The sequence below is a fragment of the Papilio polytes genome, unplaced genomic scaffold (assembly GCF_000836215.1).
Source record: "Papilio polytes unplaced genomic scaffold, Ppol_1.0 DF824080.1, whole genome shotgun sequence".
Classification (NCBI taxonomy): domain Eukaryota; kingdom Metazoa; phylum Arthropoda; class Insecta; order Lepidoptera; family Papilionidae; genus Papilio; species Papilio polytes.
Genome location: NW_013525124.1, coordinates 910995 through 938338, shown reverse-complemented (window position 1 = coordinate 938338; position 27344 = coordinate 910995). Strand labels below are relative to the sequence as shown.

At 35.0% G+C, this 27344-nt stretch overlaps 3 protein-coding genes and 1 long non-coding RNA gene across 6 annotated transcripts in view; 3 read left to right on the top strand and 1 right to left on the bottom strand.

The window, feature by feature from the left end:
- Positions 1–209: 209 nt before the first annotated feature.
- On the top strand, positions 210–3513 carry LOC106100021 (nucleolin-like). Its single transcript, XM_013278753.1, has 3 exons — positions 210–365; positions 1491–1711; positions 1928–3513. Exons 1-3 carry the CDS (start codon positions 340–342, stop codon positions 2062–2064), a joined length of 384 nt encoding a protein of 127 aa, XP_013134207.1. The 5' UTR covers positions 210–339; the 3' UTR covers positions 2065–3513.
- A 562-nt stretch (positions 3514–4075) lies between these two features.
- Positions 4076–17181, top strand: LOC106100020 (glutamate receptor 1). 2 transcript variants are annotated; one of them, XM_013278752.1, is made up of 13 exons: positions 4076–4285; positions 4353–4502; positions 4570–4872; positions 4959–5373; positions 5496–5610; positions 6160–6399; positions 6731–7119; positions 9616–9819; positions 10128–10313; positions 14283–14467; positions 14748–14895; positions 15889–16129; positions 16561–17181. In XM_013278752.1, the coding sequence occupies exons 1-13, from the start codon at positions 4204–4206 to the stop codon at positions 16672–16674; spliced, it is 2772 nt and encodes a 923-aa protein (XP_013134206.1). In that variant the 5' UTR covers positions 4076–4203; the 3' UTR covers positions 16675–17181. The 2 variants fall into 2 exon arrangements, with proteins under 2 accessions (XP_013134206.1, XP_013134205.1); XM_013278751.1 differs by having other exon boundaries at positions 4947–5373.
- Positions 13339–13939, top strand: LOC106100022. Its single transcript, XR_001225410.1, has 2 exons — positions 13339–13371; positions 13415–13939. It is a non-coding gene; the product is annotated as an uncharacterized LOC106100022 (long non-coding RNA).
- Positions 17182–17203: 22 nt separating the features above from the next.
- Positions 17204–27344, bottom strand: part of LOC106100019 (leucine zipper putative tumor suppressor 2 homolog) — a 74237-nt gene continuing 64096 nt past the window's right edge. For both annotated transcript variants that reach the window (XM_013278748.1, XM_013278749.1), the window contains 3 exons: positions 19099–19206; positions 18461–18689; positions 17204–18120 (listed from right to left, as the gene is read on the bottom strand). In XM_013278748.1, the coding sequence (XP_013134202.1) occupies positions 17428–18120; positions 18461–18689; positions 19099–19206 (1030 nt within the window). In that variant the 3' untranslated portion in view covers positions 17204–17427. The remainder of the gene's footprint in view (positions 18121–18460; positions 18690–19098; positions 19207–27344) is intronic.

The following is a 27344-nucleotide window of genomic DNA, read 5'->3' as shown; positions in this document are numbered from 1 at the left end:
ACGATTATGTTTTTGAAACAGGACAGAGCAAGGTAGATTATTGCTTGCGAACTGTACTCAAGGTGTTCAAGGTTGTTTGAAGCTGAGCGAAATTCTATAGCCATCTCTTTTTTACACACTTTAAAGCTATATATTTATTTCACAAAAGTGATCTTCGTGCACGAACTTAATGCTAAACGGGAGACGCTGTGAAACGGAGTGCACGATATTTTCTTCCTCCCTCATTTGGACGGCGGTGTTTGTGTAGTGAACGTTGTTTTGCGTTGTCGTGGCACGTGCTTATAAAATAAAAGAAATACTTATTTATAATACACAGTTTTCCTTAAACCGAAAATAAACATGGCAGACGCAGCCGTCGAAAAGAAGTGAGTAATTTTAACATTTTTGTGTTATTAAAAGTATTTTTTTGCAAATATATTTTTGGCGGCTACGGAAACGTGATCAAAATGGCTTCCAATATTACTGTTTTACTGAATGTTTTATTCCTTTTTTAAAATCACAATTAATTTCTCATCACCTAGTCGTCACATGTTTATTGTAGTTGTTCAATACAATAGTGTTTATATTGGACATTTGTAGTTTACGGTTGTGTATCGAGTTAGACGCCGACTATGAATACACGCGGGAAAAGTCCTTGGGATGTATCTGGCGCTAATTTTAGGATTTATAACATCATATTCAATGCATAGTTAATGTATCAACAATTACTACTGGATTTTCATGGCCGTGTGGAAATTTATTGCATTACATTGAGCGGGGAAATTGAAAGCACGCTTGTAAGCGCGGGAGCGCTTAGTTCAAGATGGCGCTGTATGCGCGGCGTTCCGGCGCGACGCGACGGCGTCATTAGCGCGCTCGATTCAAATTTTGCCATCGCATGTTTTGCAACACGATAGAGGTAAAGCGGTTACGTTATCGCCAATCGCTAGGGACGTGTTCGTGTTGTCATTAGTTATTTTTAACCCTTTTGAGCTCGCGCCATAACCTACTGAAACGAGTGTATTCATTCAATAAAACGTTATGCATGCCTTGCAACTTTCTCGTAACGTAGACCTTATGCAAGATTTCGTACGTTTGTTTTATTACGTCGCACTTAATTGTTCACTTCACAATGGTAACTAATTAGTGGTAATAAGGAGTACTAATTATGAAAATATTATTGATCTTGTTAGAATGTTAATCTGATAAAATAAAAAAAGTAAGATTCTTATTTACTTTTATAATGATGAAACGTCCCTTTTAAGTTTAAAAATCTTTTTCAAGGATTTATATACTCGCGTAGTGATTTTACCTAAAGCTTTTTGTCAAGTTAAAAGTTTCTTTACATTTCAGTTTCTTTAGTTCATTCTGATTCAATGAATAAACAAAACGATAGTGTGATGTTTACTTAAAAATATAAATAAAACACCGTAGTTAATATATATTGGTACGACCACTGTGCCAAGTGAAAACTTTTTTTATGTTTTTAAATTTTTAATCTACGTTTTCAGGGAAGTTGCGACCGAGGAGGTCACTTCAACCGAAGCAGCGAAAGAATCGCCGGTGAAGAAATCTCCTGCGAAGAAGGTAGCTGAAACTGCAGAGAGCAACGGCAAAGAAGAGAATGGTGCTGAGGCCACTGAAGAAACTCCCGCGGAAAATGGAGACGCAGAAGAAAGCAATGGGGATGCGGAGGAAAGCAATGATGCCACAGAAAATGGAGATGCCACAGGTATATGTCTAAATATATAAAAAAAAGACTTAGAAAGTAGCCTATGTGTTTACCTATATTATGTTGTTCATCAAAATTTGAGCAAGTTTATTTGAGCTATTCTGGAAGTTTGCAGTAAATAACATTCATTTAAACTTTTGCATTAAAAATAAGAAGATTCAGTTCAGATTTTTTATTTAAATGTCTTTGAATTAATAAAAAATGTCTTTTTTACAGAAGTTAAAGAAGCTGGTGTGAAGAGGAAATCAACCGCAGCGGATAATGGTGATGCGGTTGAAAAGACCACACCAGAGAAGAAAGCCAAGGTTTCGGAGGAGAAAGCTCCCGCCGAAGCCGAGGAAGCAACGGCTTAAAGCCTTTAACATTGGAAATTTGGTTTACTGCAATGCATTTGTCCTACAGAGCCCAACTTCTAATTTACATATAACTTGAATTATTTACACATGTAAAAAAATAGTTTCTTATAGATTTTACTAGTTGATCTGATTAGAATGGAGTTGTGCTCTGAAGCGACCGCACTAACATTAGGTTATTTATGTATAAGATTTAAAAAGTATCCGATGAAAAGTAATCTCAATATTTCAATGTTTGAGACATAATTTGTACGATTTTTGAAGTTTTTTCAATGTTCAATCTGTCTGCTCACTGTTCAATTATTGGCTATTTGCTGTTATTTCATATGGTTAGTGAATTTTTCTGAAGTCAAAAGTAAGTGTTAATTTTCAGGGATTGTGAACTGTTCATGTTAATTTACTCTAAATAGAAACTAAGAAGAAAAGGTAATATTTCAAACTGTTTGAATAGTTTTTGTCCAATCTTCAAGGAATAGTGTAATGTGTCAAGTTATTAACTCCTGAGGAGTAGAAGCATTTTTTGGATACTTTTTCCCCCGCGTGTAATACATTTTTGTATTTAATATACCTGCAACGTACCTGTGTAAATTAATACATGTTAGTCACATTGTGAATGTGCATCGCAGTGAACCGATCACTAATTTCAGTGTTTGCTGTTTCCCTAACATTGTCTTACTTTTACATACGTAGGAGTTAATTCTAAGTATTATAAACGCGACTATTTGGTAAACGTATTTACGCCACAATACTGCCAAAGTTCACACAAAAGTGAAAAACTCACAAAATCCGTTCTGTGAACGATGCGTTTTATACATCTGTTTTTGGATTTTAGTTAAAAAGTTCTAGATAATTCAGTTTAACTTTAAGTTAGCGGTTAAATTTCGCACATTTATTACATAGGCATTATTACTTAACCATTGAAACATTCCTTGACTTGGTTACGGATTGCATTGTGAACAAAAACATGGCTCCATTTTGCTGCTCCGAAGACAAGTACTTTTACTTATGTATGGAGTTAATATGTTCACTTTCGCAACGATAATTATAAGATTTGAAATTAAAAAGTTCAAAGTTGACAAATAAGGTGATAGTTTCATACTGATAATACTGTGTGCTATTTTTATTCTATGGGTCTATATGTTTCTAATTTCTTTTTGTTTAATTTATTTCGCTTCTCTGAGTTAATTATTCAATAATAAAAATAAGGATTTTCAGACGACTTTTATAAATATTGAATTCCTACTTTGTATTCTGACATATTAACAATTTGTACCGTGTTAAGGGATATAACGATTTTAAATTTTTCATACTTGACGTATTCGAAATAAATATCTGATTGAAAGTAATTTAGTACTAGAATTTATAGTAGAGTGTACATTTTGAACACGGCTCTATGTGGAGTTTGTATTTATAAACATTTCTGGCAATAAAATAGTCCAATGAAAGGTATTGTTTTCTTTTGTTTTTATTATACAAACATTCATTACTCAATCGTAATTATATAGAATTCTAATCACTCATAACTGATGTTTATCAAAGCATTGATTTTCCATCAACCCCATTATTCCACATTGATAGTAAACCGATGGCATTCAATATGGATAATATTACTTTTAATAATGCAGTTTTACTATAATTTTCAATTCCAATCCGGCAATAATTACAAAGTAACGGCTTGTGCCGAGGCTCCTGAGGGAGGCCTCGAGCTTAGTTACTTATAAACGAGGTTTAGGCTAAGTGGCATTTGTAAATGCCTCTTCAAGGCAAACAGTGGCCATTCAGTCACAAAAAAGTTTGAGTAAACCCTGGAATATATGTAGTAAAATATAAATAAAGTTTCAAATACAAGCACAGGAAAGATATTTTAATATCAACAAAGTTATTATGACGGCTTCATTTATGTAAATAGCGCGTACAAACAATGTTTTATTGATGAGAATAGAATATGTCAATTTACTATGGGGTGTATCAAGGACGGTCATCGCCTTGGATACTAGACAGTACACAACACGTGTTTTTTTTTAACTCGACTTCATAACGCTTCAGTAAGTTTCCGGTGTCTGAACAGAAACGTTACGATGTAATAATAAAAATTATGCTCGAAAGGAAATTGGTCAAAGAAACATAGAATTTTAAAACATGCGGGTGCTTCTACTGCTATTTGCATCTTTCCCGCTCTTTTACTTTACGTTGTCACAGACTACACAAAATATTAACATATGTAAGTATTTAAAGAATTTGTGTGTTTTAAAGATCATAGATGCTACAAAATAATATTTATGTTATAGTGTTAATTAACGAAGAAAACAATGCATTAGCTGAAAAATCTTTCGAAGTAGCCAAGGAGTATGTACGACGCAATCCAACTTTAGGCTTAGCCATAGATCCAGTGGTCGTTGTTGGAAATCGTACTGACGCCAAGGCTTTTCTAGAAAATGGTAAGATCTACCAAAGATATGATACAAATTAAATATATTTCTACTATTAATACCTATTAACTTGTAGTTTGTAGAAAATATAACGATATGCTATCTACACAAAAAACCCCTCATGTTGTACTCGATTTTACAATGACTGGAGTCGGTTCTGAAACCATAAAGTCGTTCACTGCGGCCTTGGCGCTGCCGACTATTTCTGGATCGTTTGGACAAACAGGTGATTTGCGACAGTGGCGCTTTTTGAACGCCAACCAAACTAAATATCTTTTGCAAGTCATGCCACCCGCCGATATTCTACCAGAGTCTATAAGAGCCGTCGTCACAAAGCAAGACATAACGAATGCTGCAATCATTTTTGATGAGTATTTTGGTAAGAATCAATACCAATTAGTGAACAATGTATCATGTAGTTACAAAAGTAATTGTGGGTAATTTTAAAATAAGGTACATTTCCAGTTATGGATCACAAATATAAATCGCTCCTTCAAAACATACCAACTCGTCACGTGATAACACCAGTCAAGAGCTTCAGTAAGGAAGACATTAAAACGCAGCTGCGTAGCCTACGCGAATTGGACGTTGTCAATTTCTTCATCGTAGGCAGTTTGAGAACGATAAAGAATGTTCTAGACGCCGCCGATGAAAATCAATATTTCGGCAAGAAGACGGCGTGGTTTGCGTTGTCGTTAGACAAGGGTGACATAAGTTGCGGTTGTAAAGATGCCACGATCGTTTACATGAGACCGACGCCAGATGCCAACAGCAGAGATCGTCTGGGAAAAATAAAGACAACGTACAGCATGAACGGCGAGCCGGAGATAACGGCCGCTTTTTACTTCGACCTGTCTCTCCGGACGTTTTTAGCAGTCAAGTAATGACCTTAGCTATTTTAACGCTCGCATACTGGCATTAATCTGTATTTAGTTCAACGCGCACGCGGAGTGTTTAATTATATCCCCGGCTTATTCCATGACTTCACTTATGAATTTCCAGATCCCTGTTGGACTCTGGCAATTGGCCAAACGACATGAAATATATAACTTGTGACGAATACGACGGTAAGAATACTCCTAATAGGACCTTGGATCTCAAAACCGCATTCCGAGAGGTGCGTTCTTTAGTAATCTCAACAAGATTAACGGACCAAGAAGTTTAAAATGTGAAACGAGAAGCGTCTGAGCTAAATTAGATTAGTTACATAAATTAAAACATAGTCGTTGTTGGCTGTTTTAACCCTTGCCTTGGAAAATATCGTACAATTCTTTTTAAGAGTCGGTTTAATTTATGTCATGCCAATAAAATATAAGTAGATATTCATTCAATTAGCCTAGCACGAGGATTAGAAAACCAGTTTGACATTGATAAGCACGGAAAAGTTGAAGTTTTGTCGTTGTTAAAGTTCCTATCTAATACTTCCGACACCTTTATAAAAAACTGACTTAATTTCTTTAGTAAATAATTTTTTTTAAAAACACCACGAGGAAGTTAAAAAAAAGTCATGTAAAGTAGTCTTTTGTGATCTTTACATGGTCAAAATGAGCTACAGAGCCCAAGTCTAATCTTTTTGTCCCTTAACATATCTACTATTTTTGGATTCATATCAGCTTTACCAGCCGGCAAAGTATTTACCAGCTGGTAAAATAAGCTTAATTTACAGGTAAAAGAAACTCCAACCTACGCGCCCTTTTACATACCAGAAGATGATCCAATGAACGGTAGAAGTTTTATGGAATTCAACACAGATCTGTCAGCTGTCACTGTCAAAGATGGCGCTTCGATCGGTAGCCGGAACCTTGGTTCTTGGAAAGCGGGACTCTCTAATCCCTTAATTTTAACAGACGCTGATAATATGAGCGATTACTCAGCGCAACTCGTGTACAGAATTGTTACCGTGGAGGTGGGTAATGAACTCAGCCATTGTTTGAAATAAAAACTTGATAAAATTCAGTACAACGTTTGTTTAACACTTGCGTAAACAGTCGTGACATTCTTAACGTTACGTCAAAGTTAACTGATACCAATGGTTATCAATGTTTATTTATAATAAACGGAAAAGTTCGCTCTTTTACCGACTTCCAAAAAGTAGGAGGTCATACATTCCTCTGTAGTTTTTTTCGTTAATTTTGTATCCTGTACCAATTTCAATTATTTTCGTAAATGTAATGAGTGTCACATGCACCATAGTACATAATCTTATACGTATATTTCTAAAAGATAGTTTTTTCTAGCAACAACCATTCATTATAAGAGACGACGATGCCCCGAAAGGATTTAAAGGTTATTGCATCGATCTCATTGAGGAAATCCGTCAGATTGTTAAATTCGATTATGAAATCACTCTATCACCGGACGGAAACTTCGGTACTATGGACGAGAACGGCAATTGGAACGGAATTATAAAGGAATTGGTCGAGAAACGTGCAGATATAGGATTAACATCCTTATCGGTTATGGCGGAAAGGGAGAATGTAGTCGATTTTACCGTCCCCTACTACGATTTGGTCGGGATAACTATCATGATGAAATTACCAAGAACTCCCACTTCTTTGTTCAAATTTCTGACGGTGTTGGAAAATGATGTGTGGCTGTCAATACTTGCCGCGTATTTCTTTACCAGGTATGAAAATGATGACTGTAATAGAACATTATAATTTATATAACCAATTTTTGAACTTGAATAGGGAGGCAATACGTTATAAAAGATGTATGTCGGTAAGTATGTCCCTATATAAGGGAAAATAATTTCTAATGGCAACATCCATGATTCTGTTTGCAATAACACCAATATTATGATAACTTTTAACTTTTTGACTTATTACGCATTGAGTTCATTTACGTATCGTTTATTATGAAATAATAGTTTTCGACCGCGACTCCGTCCGCTATGTGTTCTTTCTTCTTTTCTAAAAGATAGTCTACTATCCTCTACAAATGTAGCAAATTTCATTAAAATCCGTTTAGCCGTTTAGGCTACAAACTCTAACAAACCACCATTTATCAATCTGAACTTTCGCATTTATAATATTAGTACGAAGTATGGCAAGAAATAAGATGTTCTGCATTTGAAATTGATAATTTAAAATAAATAATATACAATGAATTAAAAAAAAAGCGTTTGGTGTAAAAAAAAAATAGGAGATGGTTAGATACCAATTAAATTTAATCTTTGAGGAACTAAATATATGCGACAATTAGCATTATGAAACAAAATAATTTATGTACCCTATACATTTTATGAAGCGCGTAAATAAACAAATTCGTGTGACAAAATATATGATGACGTCATTGTATGACTCCTACGTCTGTCGGAAAATTTTTAGTTAATCTAAAATCAGCTTACGGAACAATCTAGAAAATAGTATTTCCTTGTATTAACATTGTTACAAATAAAATAATACTGCATTTTTTTAAATTAATTTACATAAGTCTCAATTGCCAAGTTTTCAACGGTTTGGTTGAAAAAATTCTGTCACATAAGCCATGATTTAACGCCATCTTTCGTATTTTATAATCTATAAATAAATGTTGCTATGTAGCTATGTTTTTTTGCAAGTTCGCTTAAAATAGAACTCTATTTCAAAGCTTTAGGGTTTGATTTAATTCAATACCACTTACAAGGTTTGTTACGTTATATTGATAATTGGGTTTTGAGAACTGGCAATATTTCCTGGATTAAATAGAAGAGAAATATGTTTACGGATCAATTATTTTAGTGCGAAGGACAGCTGTTTTATACACTACTACACCTATAAGGTCCCGAAATAGGAAAAGTTTTTTTTTTTAATTCAAAACGAGTTAAGGATCGCTTTATAGGTGCGGAATAAGTTTAAGAAAATTAAAGTTGGAAATAAAGCTTAGAGTAAACTATGAGAAATATAAAATTAGGTAATATGTATAAATAAATTTCATCGTTTGTAGATATACAAAAGTGTGTAAATTAACAAAATTAGCTTTTTGTCCGATGACCTCATTGCCGGAGTGATTCGCGGTAAAACGTCTCTACCATACTAGTCTCTGCTCTTTGTAACAGAGTAGGTATTGCAGAGTTTCGCTTTATCGCGGTCAAGGTCGTCCTCCAGCACCGTGTAACTTGAATTGTAACTACACTTTACATCACTCCTTGTGTAATAAACGTTAACATTTAAAGACTGTTGCTAAGTAAAAAATTAAAGCGTTTGAAAATAAGTCGCTACTAACTTTGAATCTTATCAGTAGCAAATAAGGTTTAAATTTACTCGATATATATACCTAATCGTTATGTAGCTAAAATAGCCATTGTTTTACAAAATATCAGTATTTGTACGCTTAAAACGTACCTAAATTTAAAAAAAAACACCAACTTTTATGATAAAGAGTTTCTGAACTTTTGTTACGGACGCCATCTGTCGTGGAAGTATTAAAATGTTGCGGTTGCCGTCCTATGCCATTTGCAATGATGTACAAATTCAACATTCAACCTTATTTACATGGTATATAGTGTCATTCTGGTGTAAATTTCTAGTTATAGGCATTAGGATATGTTATTTCCTGTAATTATTCAATTCTATAATCTATACGCATGCGGTATAGATTATACAAGTTTTTTGAAGCAATGTCAAACGTAAAGGCGTTTAGAACGCGTAGTCACAAAAATATTCAAGGTATGGGCAACTGTAAATCTTTTAGGATCTGTATCTTAGGTTATATTTTGTGACTAGTGTCTGTAATATAAGTATGCAGTTTTTCCCGCCATCCCATACAGCACCAAATTTTTATCATGGTAGAGGCCGGACGAAAACAAAACAGTCTGTGTGCTAAAGTCTGCCTTTTGATACGTTCCATAGAACTTTTTACTATTGTCGTCTAACATGAATAGGTACAGTAATGTTGCATCGTAGAGTATTAATTTTTTTTTTCTTTTCCATCTGTCAAAATACGCTTGTAGCGGCTTTTTCAGCATATCGGATAGACATTTTTAATTTATTAAAAGTCGCAGATGCGTTGCTTGCCTCAAAGGACAAGAAGTATAGGAAATGGATATTTTTTTTTGAGTTATGATATTAAATTTAATAAGTTAAACATAACTGTAGTATTAGAAAAGAGTGGGAAGGGTCTAGAATTCGTTCTCTTTCAGTTTTTTGATGTGGGTATTCGACAAATGGAGTCCATACAGCTACCAGAACAACAGAGAGAAGTATAAGGACGACGAGGAGAAGCGGGAGTTTACATTGAAGGAGTGCCTTTGGTTCTGTATGACGTCACTGACGCCGCAGGGCGGGGGCGAGGCCCCTAAGAACCTGTCCGGACGACTGCTCGCCGCCACATGGTGGTTGTTTGGGTAAATCACCTATTACATGAGTCACTAAACTTTTTAAAATGATTATGCACTTTTATACGATTTTTTCTTTTTAAATAAATTGTAACGGGCAGTAAATTGAACGTCGATTAGAGGAAAAAAGAAAAAAATGTTTTTTAATACAGTCTATTGGGTAAGGACGAAACGACTGATGGGGAATGGAGAAAATAATTACCGTAATTATTTATTAGTAGCCCCTTCCTTTTGTCACTTGTAATTTTATAATATAAAGTCATTTTTAAAAGAAAAATTGATTTCAATAAATGGTTGTACTGCTTTTACGTTTCTAGTTTCATCATAATAGCCTCGTATACCGCGAACTTGGCCGCCTTCCTGACGGTCTCTCGACTTGACACGCCCATTGAGTCTCTGGACGACCTCTCCAAGCAGTACAAGATACAATATGCGCCGCTTAACGGTTCCTCTGCGATGACGTATTTTGAAAGAATGGCGCACATCGAAGTGAGATTTTATGAGTAAGTATAATAGTTACTTAATTCGCTTTGTAGATTTCGTATTCTAAAAAATGTCTATTTATTTTATTTATTTACACTTTGTACACAAGGAAAACAATTTACAATAAATACATATAGAACGTTGGTTGTACAGGCGAGCATAACTCTAAAAGAGTTTTCTTACTGCTAACCGTTCGATACAAATTAGATGTTTAGCAGGTAATGACGATGTGCAAAGTAAAAATGTTTGTTATTCTATCTGTCAGCAAGGTTGCTTTTGTTAGTAATCTATGAAACGGGTGGACCGATTTTAACGAGACTTTTACTCAAAGGTTGCCGAAGTATATGGGAATGTAATAGGCTTCATTTACGTGCTAACGAACAAGGCTATTTAAAAAAAAAAACACTTTTGTTTTTATACAAGTAGCCGATACTAATAATAATCTACACAAATAATATAAAGAGGAAAGATTTATATTTTTATATGTACTAAATAACTGAAAAACTATTTGACCGTTTAAAAAAATTGTTACATCATTAAAAAACTACATTATCTGAGTAACAAAGGCTATATTTTTTAATTTCACGGATGAAGTCGAGAGCAACAACTACTTTTAAAAAACCAAATACATATATTGATTGCAGAATTACAATGTTAGTAACGTACAAACAGATTTTGTTTTCAAGACAACGACACTAACATAATATAAAATAATAACATCGATAAATTAGTTTTCTTCATAATACAAGACGCTGCTACGAAGTGCTAATTGCAATAGAAAGTGTTCGCTGTATTATTCCGGATGGATGACGTAAAAAGGGAAATGAAGGAAGTTATGTGTGCGATAAATATTGTGTACTAGTTGTCACTCGCGACTTCGTCCAGAAATTAAAAAATATAGCCTGTGGTAGTCAGCGATAACGGAGTTTTTAATGGTGAAAGTATTTTAGAAATCGGCTCAGTAGTTTTTGAGTCACTTCAATATATACAAAATACAAATCTTTCCTCTCCATAACATTAATATAGATTATCCAGAGGTCGTTTTTACTATATCACTTTCTAGTGATCAAACCCGAATTATTTTTACCATGACCAAACTACACATTTTTTTAAAATCTTACTTCCTACTTACTCATGTTATAAATGCGAAAGTTTAGATGGATGGATGTTTGTCAGAGTTTGTCGTCTAAACTGCTGCAGCGATCTCGATGAAATTTGGCATAGATTTCGAGGATAGCCTTTAAGAACATTTAGATCACTTACCTTCATTTCGGTATTGGTTAAAAATGTTATAGAGCCTTCACAATTTACAAACAGGGACAAAAAAAAAAATAACAGATGAGAATAAAAAGTTTCATTCCTCCTACCTTTTGCGACGATGTGACGGGCAAATACCATTTAATTTTGGGCTGGGGCTTTCTTTTAAATTCACAAACTTGGTGCTTTATTTTTAGGTCCGAAACAAGCAGTTTATGTTGTGGGGCTACGACCTCACTAGGTATCACTTTGGAATTTTTAACTTTGATTACACTGGATTTCTGAACTAGGAGTTAATCAATTTGTGTTTTAAATCTGCCACTATGGTATGTTATTAAGTGACTTTCTCTTTTTTGGAAACATGTATTTACTATGGTGAGGTCGTAAGCCATCGCTGCTTGTAACAATCTTTCACCGTCGTTGTTACGTCTCCCAAAGCCCCACCCTCCGTGTACTCTTTCATATCCTTCATTCGTTCTACCTACATGTCACCTTATTGGTGATAGTGGGACTAAAAGATGGGACGGATGAAACTTTTTATTCTCACGTGGGGTCAGAGCTGGGTGACGGTTGGGATAATCCATTCTTTATAGGTCATGTTTTTCCATTTTATTTGTTTAATTTTGCAATTTTATTATGCAAATGAGCGTTCTGATCCATTCAAGAACATCAATAAGTGATCTTATCATATTGGAATCCAGTTTTGGGTTTTCTTCAATATAAATATTATTAATTCGTTAACTCATATCACATCTAGATATGGTACTATAATATAATGATAAATGATTTGTATTTTTGTATGTATTGAAATAACTCAGAAACTACTAGGCCAATTGCCAAAATACTATTGCTACTGGAAAGCTATATAAATCAATGAATTACGTAGGTTATATTTATTAAACTAGCTTTCGTACGCAACTCTATCCGTCTTATCTTCCCCATTCATATACGCCAAATTTTATCGTGATCCGCTCAGCAATTTAGGCTTTAAAATCTAACAAACATCCATCCAGCTAAACTTTGGCATTTATAATATTGGTAAGAGTAACATTATTTAGATGGTCAAAGACGCAAGTAATAGCTAGTTTTATTTACCTGTTTTATTGTTTCTCTAATAATTTTTTTTATTCTATTTCACAACGTTTGATATAACGGAGCGATGACCAAAATTAGGGTTGTCCAAATTAATAAAAATGGGTTAAATGTAATCGTTATCTAAATATCTTGCTTCTATCGGTCAAGAACCCGGTGCTATTGTGATAAAGTAAAACCTTACGCAAATAAACTCATTTGACTTACGAACTCGTGCTGTACGTTATCATTTTTTTATCTCTTACATATCAGCCAGATATTGAAAGTATACAAAATAAATAAAAGATTATTCTAAAAATAGACATTCAATTATTTTTTATTTTAAAACATTACAGGTATTCATCATCATCATCTCCCCTGCCTTATCCTACTCCCGTAGGGTCGGCGCACCGGGTTTTCGTCCTCCAAAGCATTCTATCATCCGTCATCTCAGTCATCACTCCCTTCTTGATCATGTCACCTTTCACGCAATCCATCCATCTCTTTCTAGGTCTACCTCTACCGATGTACCCCTCCACATTCATAACTAATATCCTTCTTGTCACATGCGATTCATCCCTTCTCATAACATGACCATACCACTCTAACCTTTTACTCCTTATTTTCTCAACCACTGGGGCTACTCTCAAACTTCCTCTAATATACTCATTTCGTATCTTATCCAATCGTGTTACCCCACACATCCATCTTAACATACGCATTTCCGCTACATGTATTCTCCTTTCATCCGTCCCTTTCACTGCCCAACATTCAGATCCATACATCATGACAGGTCTTACGACGGTTTTGTAAATTTTCCCCTTTATTTTAAGGGGAATATGCGGGTCGCATATTACACCTGTAACCTGTCGCCATTTCATCCATCCCGCTTTTATTCTATTTCTCACGTCACGGTCAATATCGCCGTCGTTTTGGATTAATGAGCCGAGGTACCGAAAGTCGGAGCAAACTGGAAGATGGGCGCCATCTAAGGCAATCGGGATAAAACTAGATAAGCCCCCGAAGTCGCAGAATAGCTGCTCCGTTTTCGCTCTGCTTATCTTCAGGCCGGCTGTCTCTAGTTTATCCCGCCATCTCTCCAGTCTACTCTGGACCTCAAGCGCATTTTCCCCGACAAGAACAATGTCGTCGGCGAACAGCATACACCAGGGTGCTTCCTCCTGGATCTATACGGTTAACGCCTCGATAACCAGGAGGAAGAGATAAGGGCTTAAAGCCGATCCCTGGTGCAGGCCCACAGCCACACTGAACTTGTCGGTTACTCCGGCTTCAGACCTAACGTGAGTGTTCGCTCTTTCATACATTGCATTCACGAGTCGCACGTACTTCCCAGGCACTTGTCTTTCTTTCATCGCCCACCACAGAACCTTTCGAGGGACATTACAGGTATTGAAAAATTAAATTTCGAACGCAATACCAATGCGTCTATTACTTATTTATTTTTATAGATTATAGATCGAATAGACAAGAAGACCTTTGCCTCCTACAAAAAAAAATAAAACAAAACATGCCTGAATTCTAATAACCGCAGTTGCACTGTTCTTTGCCTCTAAAGTCAGACACTAATGTCACGTATTTTTTGAGGCAAAGATGAAACAGAGATTTCCATGTTTAGTCATAGAGTATAATTATTTTTATAGAATCTGGAAAGACATGAGTCTGAACGACAGTTTGAGCGATGTAGAGCGCGCTAAGCTGGCCGTGTGGGATTACCCTGTGAGTGACAAGTACAGCAAGATGTGGCAGGCGATGAAAGAGGCTGGTCTGCCTAACACTATAGAAGAGGCCATTGAGAGAGTGCGCGAGTCCAAGAGCTCCAGTGAAGGTATGCATCGCCAGCAATTGATATAGGCATGCAGGTCTATGGTCAAGACGAGGGAAAGCTTGTATTATTTTTAAAATCCAAAGACAATGCTTATCGAAAAGATGACAGTTTTTGGTTGTCGATCTATGAGGGTTTTTATGAATTGCAGGCATTATAATTTTTCGCAGTATTATCTATGTCACATTTCTAGATGTGCCAAGGTCTTCTGTCACCTGATGTCGCCCGTATCCAGAGTCATTAAGATGTCTTCCTTAGTGTATTTTTTTCTCTCGACACCTAGGTTTTGCATGGCTAGGTGATGCAACCGATGTGCGTTATCACGTACTAACCAACTGCGACCTGCAGATGGTCGGTGACGAATTCTCAAGGAAACCTTACGCGATTGCAGTACAACAAGGCTCACCGTTAAAGGATCAGTTTAACAATGCGTAAGTATACGACGGTCATAGATTAATGTAGCCATCTATCTCTATCTTTTGCTAAAGACAGAGAAGGATAGACTTAAAACGATTTTCCGTCTTCTTACTGTGCTTTTTTAATCGATTAAACATTCGAGATTCTTTGATATGTGTAGAGGAAAATGTTTCGCAAATACTACAATTAGGTTATAGTGTTTGTTACCAGCTTAGATAATGAGGCACTTTATGTAAAAGAGCGCGCGGTGACGCGACCGGACTGACATTCACCATTTGAATATATTACCGTTTATTTCTTTGTTTTATATTTAAAATTGGAAGAATAGAGTCATTGTCTGTAGGTAATTTAATTCCTTTTGTAAGTGGATAAATGTTTTTTCTTAAAATCCGTCGCATTTTTAGAATAAGAAATTTCTATCAGAAATGTTGGTATGCACCTGAAAAATAAGTCAGTTTATTTATTAAAAGGAACAATTATTTAATAATTATTTCAAGTGTTAATATCAGTTAGTTTGAACTGTAAATGGTTGATAATTGCAGACAAAATATCCATTTATAATGTAAATTTATACAGAAGTTTAGTGTAATCTTTGTCAGTATATTGTTTGAATGACCTCTGTTTGGTTGTTGCGGTCATTGTCCGGACGCTCGACGCGCCTCCTATGACGTACGAGTCTCTTAAATTATTATTACATTCTTTAATTCGTTTATTTATTACCTATATTAAAGTAGTGACAAAAATGCTTGCAAAATTGTGTTTTATTTGTGAAAATTATAAAGACATTTTATGGCTAATATATGTTTAAAAAAAGTGTTAAAATATTGATTAAATTGAGTATTAAAATTAAAACCTAACCTATACTTAAACATTGCTAAACTGCATTTTCTATAAACGAAAACTTTGCCTGACAATTTCTTGCAGGCGCAAATTTGAAATGTTACAAGTTTTGTAATTAATCTCATCCTAATATTTCCATGATTTTAACACTCACAAACTTCCAACAGTATCTTACAGCTACTAAACAAGCGTAAATTAGAGAAACTGAAGGAAAACTGGTGGAATAACAATCCGATGGCGCGCGCGTGCGATAAACAAGACGACCAGTCGGATGGTATCTCCATACAGAATATTGGGGGAGTGTTTATTGTGATATTCCTGGGTATCGCGCTGGCCTGCGCCACTCTCGCCGCCGAGTACTGGTGGTACAAGTGGCGACGGCGACCTACCATCTCTGACGTCACAAGGGTAGGTATAGCCCAGCCAGAGATTCAAAAAATAAACAGAGGAAGCGTAGTTGACACTTCACTTGAGGCATTTGTCACATGGTCCACTAACAGTTTCAGTATTAGGTCATTTGTGTATATTCTTTTCCAAGTCAAGGCTTAATAAAAAGTTTATTTCATCTTGTACAGTTTGTTTTGAAAAAAAAGTTAAAAATCAAACACTTTTATTTTGCCTTAGAGAGCCTTTGTCTAACTCACACACGTCTCGCTTTGATTCCTACGAGCTCATATGGAGGTCACTCGATTTTTAGTTGTGGACCTAAATAGTTGAATTAGCTGCAAAACAATCGACAATCGCACAACTGATGTAGTTTACTTTCTATTGTCGAAGTACTCGGATTATCACAGCTTAAATAATCTTGGTCCTAGAATTATTAACACTAATATTTCCAGGTGGAGCCTGCTAAGATTATCAGGAACAACGCAGACCCCAGCGGTCCCAAGCCAGAAGGATTCTCTTTTCGATCTAGAAACTTAGGATTAGCTAATTTCAGGAGAAAGTTTTAACTGCACAATTTTAATATTATCCGCCTGTTTGATCTCAAATATTAATTTAGTAATATAGTTAGTGTAATTCAAGACGGGCTCGGAGGATTTTAAACCTACCCTATGCGCGGGTATAAAAATTATTCCAACTACCCGCATTAACGTCATCTAATACATGTGTCCAGGAAAACATACAAAAACCATGGTATCAATACTAATAAATTAAAGGATTTCCGAAATACTTATTCATGTGAAATAATTAGCAAACTTTAGAGGCGTCTAGTGCCCACACGAAGCAACTTCGAGTAGTGGTAAATTGGATCAAATCGTGGTCTTTCCGACTAAGGAATCTGTGGAAGTCCATTGTACACGTCTTTCCCGGACCTCCTTTATAACTGCGAGTTTTAACCTGCAATTCTATCTATATCGTTTGTACCGAACAGCTAGTGTTTTTTTTATTCAAAATCTTATTAGTAAAGTCTATGTCTAATTACACTTGTGTGTTTTGTGCACTATTATATGCGTGAAATACTCAATAAAACGCTTTGAAAATTTTAAAATTGTTTTATTATCTACAATAACACGATATTCTCTTATAAAAAACCTTAAAATCTATAAAGTTATCTAGATAAAAAAATGTACAATAATTTATTAAAAGTCCATCGCCATTGAGTATCATTGTATTATCGTTAATTGGCTAAAAGACCTCGGCAAGAGTTATTTTTATTTACAAGGGATGTCTAAATAAATATTAGTTGCTAGTGAATTTGGTCGTTACAAGTGTATCGTCTTGTGTTGGTTGATGTTATTCTTATTGCAGAGTTCCAGCTCCAATCGTAGTCCGTCCACCTCCGCCTCCAGGCTGCGGGACCTCTTAAACATCTGTACATAGTTTAATTGCAGCTGCTTCTGGTAACGAAGCACTTTATCCTTCTCCTCCGACCACTTTCTTCTTTCGTTATTAAACTGCGCTTCTTTCGCCTCCAACTCGCATTTCAATCGGTCTACTATAGCATTCGCTGGACAAGGCTCCCCACAAGCGTCCGGCAGTTCTCCATTCAAACGTTGAACTTCAGCGTCTTCTAACGCACTGTCACTAGAATTCCAGTGGTACTCGTTACTCTTGCAGTCGTATAGTCCTCGCATCGTCCTCCCACACTCTATCCCCTCGTACCCGCTGAGGGAAACATCGGACAATTCCTGTCTCAATTCTTTTAGTTCCGTTTTTAGTCTTTCGATTTCGTTCTTGCTGCTTTCTTTAGCCTTGTTCATGTCAGCGACGCTCTGCACGAGGTCTCCCGTCAGTCGGTCCACTTCCGACTGCAGTCTGCTCACCGATTTTTCTTTCTCTTCTAACTCGGAGCGCAACCTCATTATGTCTTTTTCTTTTTTGTCGAGCGCCTCACGAAGTTGGCGGCAGTCGGCCTTCATCGTGAGATATTCGTGGCCTTTGGCTGTTTGTTCATTCTGGAAAAATAAAGGAATACAATTATTTCTGTTCTGATTGACGATATTATAATCTTCAGTAGCTTTGACAAATTATAAATTATTTTTGGGCATTACAGCTGCCGCATCTTGTTTTTTTTTGGCAAGCGAAATAAAGTCGTTGAAGTAGTACAGTAGTAGTAGAACAAAAGCATTACAAGTCCCTTTACTACGCGTCACCGCTTGGTCTATCCACTTCCTCTTCCCATCCTTTCCTTATAAGAAACTTTCTTTTCTATTATACTTTGTAGTATTTCTTTTCTTCTACTTTTCTTTGTAACTTTGTAGGGGTCTGTTATGAACACAGTATAAATGTGTGTACCTGTGCTTCTTTGAGTTGTGTCTTGAGTAGCGCGATCTCCCCGGCGCGTTGGCAGAGGCTCCACTCTGCGTCTTCTAGCCGCTGACGGAGCAGTGCTCGCTCGCGACGCACGCGGCCGAGCTCCGCCTCGCGCTCGTCGCGTCGCGCACTCGCCGCGCCCGCCGCCAGACCGCGCGCCAGACGGACACGCGCCTCGTGCCCGATATGACCACGTATGCGTTCACATGTACTACACATAAATACAATCATCATACTAATATTATAAATGCGAAAGTTTAGATGGATGTTTGTTTGTTAGAGTTTGTACTGGCTGAACGGATTTCTATGAAATTTGGCATAGTTGTAGACGATGTTCTGGAACAACACAGGGTACTTACTTTTTTTTTATTCCACGAGGATAGATTCGCGGGCGAAAGCTAGTAAAGCTACTAGGTCGATTTTAATAATTCTTTTACCATTAGAATGGTGTAACTGACAGTAACTTAGGCTACATTTTTTTTATAATTATTATATTCTCGAGGACAAAGACGCGAGCAACATCTAGTCTCCAATTATATACGATATATAAAAGAAGAAACAGTATCTACGAAAACTCATGATAGAACTGACTACTTTTTCTTATTATGAGACCGACTCACCTGTAGTCATGATGATCTCGTTCGAGCTCGGAGACTCCGGAGTCCGCGGGCGAGGGCGCCGGCACAGGCTCCTTGCTGTCCCCACTCACCAAGCAGCTTGACTTCGTTCTGAAATAATAAATACAAACGGTTAAAATGATTTATATTTGCGTGTCAATATCAGTTTTACCACCCATGTGCGAGATTTCTATTACGCCCTATTTTACCTTTAGCGTGGCGGTTATCATAACCTCAAATTATCTGTTCCCATACTATAAATTAAATCGAATTATTTAATGAGGACGAAAACTTGAGTTGTTTATTGATATCATAATAAAATAAATTTCACATCGACATTGTTTTATCATATAATAAAATTTAAGTGTCTGTTTGTAACAAAAGAAAAATTCCAGATTTCGGGAAGATAATGTATTTGCGTTGCTGATAACGAAAAGCGCATTTAAAAAAGCAAGCCGTCTCCGAAAAGGCTGGGCCGATTTCGACACGACTTTCACTGGAGGGTAGCTGACAAAGATAGACATATCATAGACTATATTTTTATTAATTCCGTCCGAATTTACGCTACCAATTTTGCGGGCGACAGCTCGTATTTTACAACCCTATTTTTATACTGCAACCATCAACATCATACAAACGATCAGATTAACATACGTACATTATTAAAAATACGTAGGGCATTAATGCTATCAATATCTGACGCGCTCGAGGATTTCCATGCCAAAGTTTTATTACATATTTAAAAATCTATAGCCGCTTCCCCCACCGATGTAAAGGTATATATCACATAATATTTTTTTTTCTTCTTATCATCTAAGCTGTATCCCAATAGGTCTCTACGACGCTTGAGTAAATCCCCATTTAGCATTGTGGGCTCCCCTACTATTTGAATATATTTTCAATTTAAGAATAACAAATCCAATCAATGACAGATCTGATGTAGATATTAATCGATAATTTTATATCGCGGTGAAAGGTAACTCGATCGGTAAGTGGAAGTTGGGCGTATAATAAATTTAGAAATCCGCAACTGATGGCGAATTTAAATGGGCTAATTAGGAAAAGTATCTTAAAATCTGAATGTCGGCCACCTGTACTACAGTAACGGTGAAATACTAAATGCAGCCTTGACACAGGGCTGTCACAGACTGAATAAAATTAGTATTTTCTATGATAATTATAAGTAATTAATTAATCAAACATTTATTTTTTTGTAAAATTATTCTTATCAGTCAAAAATTTTGTTTGGAAAAATTTAATTTGTACTTCGTATAGCTCCTAGTTCAACAATAATTACATTAATGTTACTTAAATGTTAAAAACAACAAAACCTTTTTAACATAAGTAATAAAATAAAATGTAAATAATTGACAACCCTATTCGCATTAGTGAAAATGCTATCTCCATTGACCTGTTATGGTGAACTCAATGACAACATACAGTGAATTTGTTTAAAAGCGCAATTGCTTTCGAACGGTATCAGGCGCTTTTAGTACTTTATTAGGTTGTTTACATACGTTTCTCTTGAAGTCTCTCGTTGGTTTGTATGCAATGACTGAATAATTCTGAATAATTAGGGTGTTATGAATGGAACAAAACACCATCGAATAAACCGTTAGAATAAACGACACATTTAGTAAAAACAACGTGTTGTCAAATGACTAAAAATTATCAAAAACTTATATACCGTTAATCGTATTGTTCTGTGTTCCCCGTGAAACATTTTTTAAGGCTAGTTTTACACGAGGGTAGGACAGCGAGGCAGAGTAGCAGACAATGCGATGCTCTTGTTTGAACGGTCAATTAATATCAAAACTAATCCCTCATTGTTCAAGCAATAGGAGCTGCAGTGTCTACTGTTGTACCCTCGTGTGAAAATAGGCTTTCGCGGTATGAACTATGATTACGCGAGTAATGACGCAGTATGGAGAGCCACGGAGCGGAGAACGTCTTGCATCGTCGACCAACCATGAACGAATGACTGCGGACTTTGAATAACTCTGTTTTCTTATGTTATATTAGAGTTGATATAAAATGTAGTTCAATTACAGCCTAAGTAAAATAAAATAGTTCTTTTACACAATAATATAATTGGTGACAAAGTAATTGTGCTTCGATACTCAGTTTACCGATTCCCGTCAAAATTCGCGCGCTGGTCTTTAATACTTCTGAATGACATTGACAAATGTCATAGGGATGGGATGTGTATGTCAATAATCTAGTGTTGCGACGCTACTTCGGCACGGTACCGATTTCTTCTAACAGTTCCAAACCAAATAGGTAAGGATAAATCTCTTAGCATAAGCCTATACCTCACTTGGATTGGATACAATTACCTTATATTACCAAAATGTTTTATTTTAAATTCAATTGTTTTTGTTTAAATATTAAGTCAACCTTAAATATTAATGGATCATTGTTAATGTTTTTCCGGAATTTAGCGCGTCTAGAAATTATTGCAGTTACGCTCTACTTATTAAATATGTTAAGTATCTATTTAAATTTTGTTTATTTATTTTGAATATTATTTTTCTTCACGGCCAACTCACTGCATGGTTCGTTTAATCGGAAAAAGAAGTAAAAGCATTGTAGGAGACTTTTACACGTCTGTGGAACTTAAATCTATAAGTTTTCGTTTATTTCCTTATACAATTTAACTGACCAAAGTCCCAATGATTTCATCTAAGGGACATTATAATACAAATACAATTTACTATTCCGTCTCTTAGAATAGTGTGGACACTTCAAACTAGTGTGGACATAACAAAATTGCCATTAGGGATAGTGCCATTTTTTAGGAAAACATTTAGTTAATTACGCCAGATCTATTATTTTTAAGAAAAACAGTTATCAGTCAATGAGGCTTGAAACCGTGACAATGACAGAACTAAATTAAGTAATTGTTAGCGCAAACCTTGAGTAAATCAATTTGCGAGATAAATTCGCGTGTCTGGCAAATGGTATAATTTAACGAAACTATTAAATCGTGTTTCAACAACTAATATAGGCCACATGCCATCATTACAGAAGTGACCTTAATAAGTTTACAAGCGTACAAGCGGGTTCTTTTTAACGTAAATTGTTTGAACCTTTTTCGATATCAATGTGTACTCGCCTTTAAAGTGAAAAACTAAAATAAAAAAGAGTAAGTCTGGTATAGATGTAAACTTAATTGTTATTATTGTGACGTTTATGTAATATAATATTTGTATTTTTAATAGGTTAGAATATATTTTCTTGATACAATCAGTCAAAAATACGTTCTTGGAATTTTAATATCAAATAGATTATTCTCTTATTAAAAAATAAAACCAGGTGTGCTATTTATAAGTATTTTGATTGATATAACGTTATTTATTAAGTCTTAACAATTTTTTTATAACCTTGAACGTAAAAAGGATTTTTAATAAATCTTGTTATTAACAAGTATAGGATATATAATAATTTAGAATTTATGATTATAGACTGACAACTAATTTATAAATATAATGATGACAAATAAAAAACATTTAAATGTGTTACATGATAATAAAAGTTCATAATTAAATTCATAAAGTTCAAAATTTACAATGCTCGTAAAATATAAATATCAAAAGATTGGTCCAAATGATTGGTTCAAATGTTTGGCGAACATTTGATCCAATGGCACCTATGTTGTAAGTTCGCAGATGATGGTTAATTATTCTGTATGTAGGCGAACGCAAATTAGTTGCGTGTGATCATCGGAGCATGTTTCCTGACATCTCGCAAACATCCTATTGTTACCACGGCGGGGATAAGCCGTGAGAGAACAAGCCACATTATATCTAGCCACATATATAGTCAATTTTGCCTCAATATTAGGATTAGAAATATGTAATGTTAAGAAGTAATCGGTATCGCACCGGAGTAGCGGCGCAACACTAAATCATTGACATACACTCCCCATCACTATGACATCTGTCAATGTCAATTAGAAGTTTGAGAATAAACGCGCCATTCCTGGTGGGAATCGGTCGATTGAATATCGAAGTATAGTTAAGTTGTTACAATAATATTATTGTTTAAAAGTTATAACATCCATTTTGGCCACGTTTAGTCCTAGATAACAGACACTGTCATTTAATTAAAGGAAAATTAAGATTATCATCTAGTTTGTATAAGCTTAGTCTTTTTGTTTAAATGTGTTCACGAGGAGAATTGACGTGCGTGTTACTACGCCTATTTCGTGTCAATTTGGTGCACGAATACGCAGTAGATATTGAATTAATAATTTTTTTGTCATGTCTTTACCTCGACAGTACTAATATATTCCATTTCGTATTTAACGACTGTCAAACAATGCACTTTCTACGGTTTTGCATATTTTATAAGGCATTTATAAATGTTTGTTTGCATGAAGTGTTTGAACATTGATAAAATGTAACCCCAAATGTTGTAAATGTCAACTATGACATATGACGTCACATTTTTAATTTGTGTCTAAAGTCTTCAATGTAGGTTATATCACCACAGTCACGGAAATTTATTTTCCTACCCATTTTGATTTGCAATAAGATCGAAAACATTATATGACTGTTATATTACAGCTTCATGGTGAGAGTTTGTTGTATTCGATCCAAGTGGGAAGCGAATTTAATTCTTTAACTGTACATATAAGAAATGCGTAATATATCATACAAATAAATTCGGAAAGTAAAGGGAAAGTAGAAATAAATTACATTTAATGTTAACAGCATTACAAAGACTTGACATCGACCACATGCTGGCAAAGGGGCAGTTATTTTTGGATATCCATAAAGGAAACTGCATTCCCCATAACTGTGTTTAGTCTTAAATATAAATGGAAACGTTTAAAAGATAATTGAGGATATTTTTAAAACTGCAATTTAGAAAAAAAGACGTAATAGAAAATATAACAACGAAACTATGATCATTTTTGCGGATGATTTTTGAAATGAACCCAAAAATGTTATAACATGTAGCTGTCGCCCGCGAATCTGTCTGCATGTAATTAAAAAAATCTTGATTAACAGCCGTTGATACGTAGTAAGTAACAAACATGCATCCATTCTAACACTTGCATTAATATTAGTAAGATTGAGAAATCTCAATTGACCACAAAGTAGCCAAAGTAATTTACGAATAGTTTAGGCAATGAGTAAATTGTCGGCACTCAAAGTGAATTAGGATGCAATCAGTTGTGTGGAATTTTAATTCACATAATATATATTGTAAGGATTTTTGCTCGTTATCTTAATTATTTTACTAGCTTCTGTCCACTACTCCGTTCGCGTGGATAAAGAAATAACAGTAAATAGCCTATCTGTTCTTCCAAACTACATCTATATTTCATCGAGAATCAGCCAAAAAAATCTACCATGAGGTTATTGAATCAAGTCAGCGAACCATTTGAAAAGAATTAGCAAGGATATGTTAGATCCGTACGTTTTGTTTCTAAGAGACAACTGTAGACTTGATGTTTAGTCTTTGACAGTCAATGTGAAGCGCGGTTCACACTAGGCCAGTACAGTTGGACAGTTGCGAAGCCAATCATAGATTGTAGGACACACTGATACTAGTTAACGTTTAAAATGAGCTAGTTGATTTCCAATCCAGTTATTGAGCGTTGTACCAACTGTACTGGCTCAGTAAGAACCGCGTTTGATGTTTCAAATTGTACAGTCGAGGATATTTATTTCCTACCCATTTTAGTGATGTTATTGGGAAACTTTATTATGTCTAATTTAAGCCCTTTTCTCTTTACCACCCTATTCTTATAAGAAAGGGGATGGGAAGGGAAAGTGGATTTGAGGTGGAGGAGATGCATAGGAGTGGTAAATATCCTCTTTATGTGCGTCTCCTCCTTCAGATAAAGGTAGGCAACGCATCTGCAATTGCGGATGTTTATGGGCAGCCCTCGCCTCGCCATTTTGGCAGATTCAGGTGGCCACTTGCTCGTTTGCCACTTTATGTTATAAAAAAAAAAACTTGACGTAGCAACGTACATGCTAAATTATACCTCTTATGGTGATAGATTTTTAGCGGAGAGCGAATTAAATTCCATATGTAAAGTACAGTTGATTTTCTCATACATATTATTTATCATACCTTATTTGTTATGTATATTACGGAATCATAGAAGTACTGTATGATAAGTTATCAGTATTGATTCATCGGAGTTTTTTGTAGTTTGAATAAAGTGCGGACGAATAGGTGCGGTTTACGGAAAATACTGCAATTTTAAAAAACATCGGCAATAAACTTTGGTTTCATAATTGATTAAAAGTCGTATACTTGTACTTTATCTTGACAATCTATAAAAAAACAGTTACTTTTTAATGTTACTAATATTATAAATGCGAAAGTTTTTATGGATAGATATTTGTTAGAGTTTACTGCCTAAACTGCTGATCGGATTTAGATGAAATTTGACACATATGTACATATATGTATGTAGAGCATACTGTGGAAGAACATATAGGCTTTTTTCTTTTGTTTTAGTCTAAAATTTAATTCGCGGGCTTAAACACCTTATGGATCTTTGATATCTGAATTAAATAATTATTATTATCTTCTCATGTCTTTATTTTCTTATTTTTATATATAACATATTTCACATGATTTAAAAAAAAATTATTATTATTATTATTAAGCTAATTTTTCAAAACCAGAATTATAAAACTTTCATTAAAATGTGACTCAGTAATATTGTTGTCGGTTTCATGTTTAACCCCATAGGGACTGAAGATAATGAAACACTTCCTTAGGGAACAATCCCGTGGGAGTAATTGCTTCGTTAAGGGGCTGATTATGTCTTGTTAGAAAGGTTCACATTAAACGATACGCATAGTACAACAAATAATGTCAAAAATAGCTCTTATAAAATGGTTAATTAGCTTTAAATGTGCAAATGAAATAAAACATTATTCTATCCATATTCTTAAATATAAGTGATAGCTGTTGCCTCCGACTTCGTTCGCGTGGTATTAGAAAACAGACTAACTATGCAAATAATAAAAAAAACTACGCGTGCCTCGGGAACCTGACATTTTTCGGAGATTTATGTTTGATTATAAATGCAAAAGTTTTGATGGATGGATGTTTGTTAGAGTTTGTAGCCTAAACTGCTGAAAGAGTCTCATTGTAATTTGGCAGGATAGTCTGAAAGAACACTTAGACTACTGACTGTGTTTTTATTTTTAATTCCACGCGGACGGAGTCGCGGGCGAAAGCTAGTCATCAATAAAATTAAAAATAAATTTCACATACTCTTAATGAGTAATTTACTTTAACTTATTAGACGATTCTTAATCCCATTTTATATAAGCATAAGTTATTAGCATATAAAGCATTAAAATTGCTTTTAAATTAAAGGAAAAAAATTCTTCATCTTGAAAAATACCGCGAATGTTACACTTACTTATACATGTGTACGGAGTAACCGCAAACACTTAATTACGTCATCACTAAACGAACACAAACACTAAAAACCCAATCTATATTTCACGTATAACTGTAGTAATTTTTCAACACAATAACGCAAGAGTACGCGCGGCGCGCACGGCGTCCGTCCCGTATGTGGCTGCATCGGCACGTGCCGGGGCTAAAATGTTGCTTTTTGTCCATTGCTATAGATCGCAAGATTAATGAAGGGTGAATATTTTTTTTTTTTTTTTTATTTACATACAGAAAAAAATATATATAAAAATTTACAAATAAAAATGTCGCCAAACTGCACAGCAGTTTGTTGGCGACAAACACCCATTTCTTATAAATATACGTTAATGTATCTCCTACTTAATTATTATATATTTACTAGTTACATTAATCCTGTAAGAAATGATTTCTTAATTTATTTTTTACAATGTTTTTGGATTTATTGATAATGCTTTCATCTCTGAGAAAGTTAATGATATTATATAAATTAGGTATTATGTAATAGTATTACATATTTAGAACGTTAGTAAAGCGTTGCTTTAAAATACGTAAAATACACGCTAGCTGTTGCTCGCGACTTCGCCCGCGTGAAATTAAAAAATACAGCCTATGTTACTCCCTGATAATGTTGATTTTTAATGGTGAAAAAAATTTTGAAATCGACCAAGTAGTTTTTGACTTATTTCAATACATACAAAAATCCAAAAATACAAATTTTTGCTCTTTATAATATTAGCATAGATATAGATACATCAAAATTTGAAATTGTTTACAGCTATCTTTTAGGAAGAGTAGCTAAGTGTCTAAGCCTAAAGGTTAGTGATTACTAA

Bases quoted from the DNA above. Each gene is read 5' to 3' on its own strand.
- LOC106100021 (XM_013278753.1), top strand. From the start codon at position 340: ATGGCAGACGCAGCCGTCGAAAAGAA. The intron at 366-1,490 runs GTGAGTAATTTT...CTACGTTTTCAG, and splicing joins GACGCAGCCGTCGAAAAGAA to GGAAGTTGCGACCGAGGAGG. The intron at 1,712-1,927 runs GTATATGTCTAA...TCTTTTTTACAG, and splicing joins AGAAAATGGAGATGCCACAG to AAGTTAAAGAAGCTGGTGTG.
- LOC106100020 (XM_013278751.1), top strand. From the start codon at position 4,204: ATGCGGGTGCTTCTACTGCTATTTGCATCTTTCCCGCTCTTTTACTTT. The intron at 4,873-4,946 runs GTAAGAATCAAT...TTTTAAAATAAG, and splicing joins CATTTTTGATGAGTATTTTG to GTACATTTCCAGTTATGGAT. The intron at 6,400-6,730 runs GTGGGTAATGAA...AGTTTTTTCTAG, and splicing joins ACAGAATTGTTACCGTGGAG to CAACAACCATTCATTATAAG.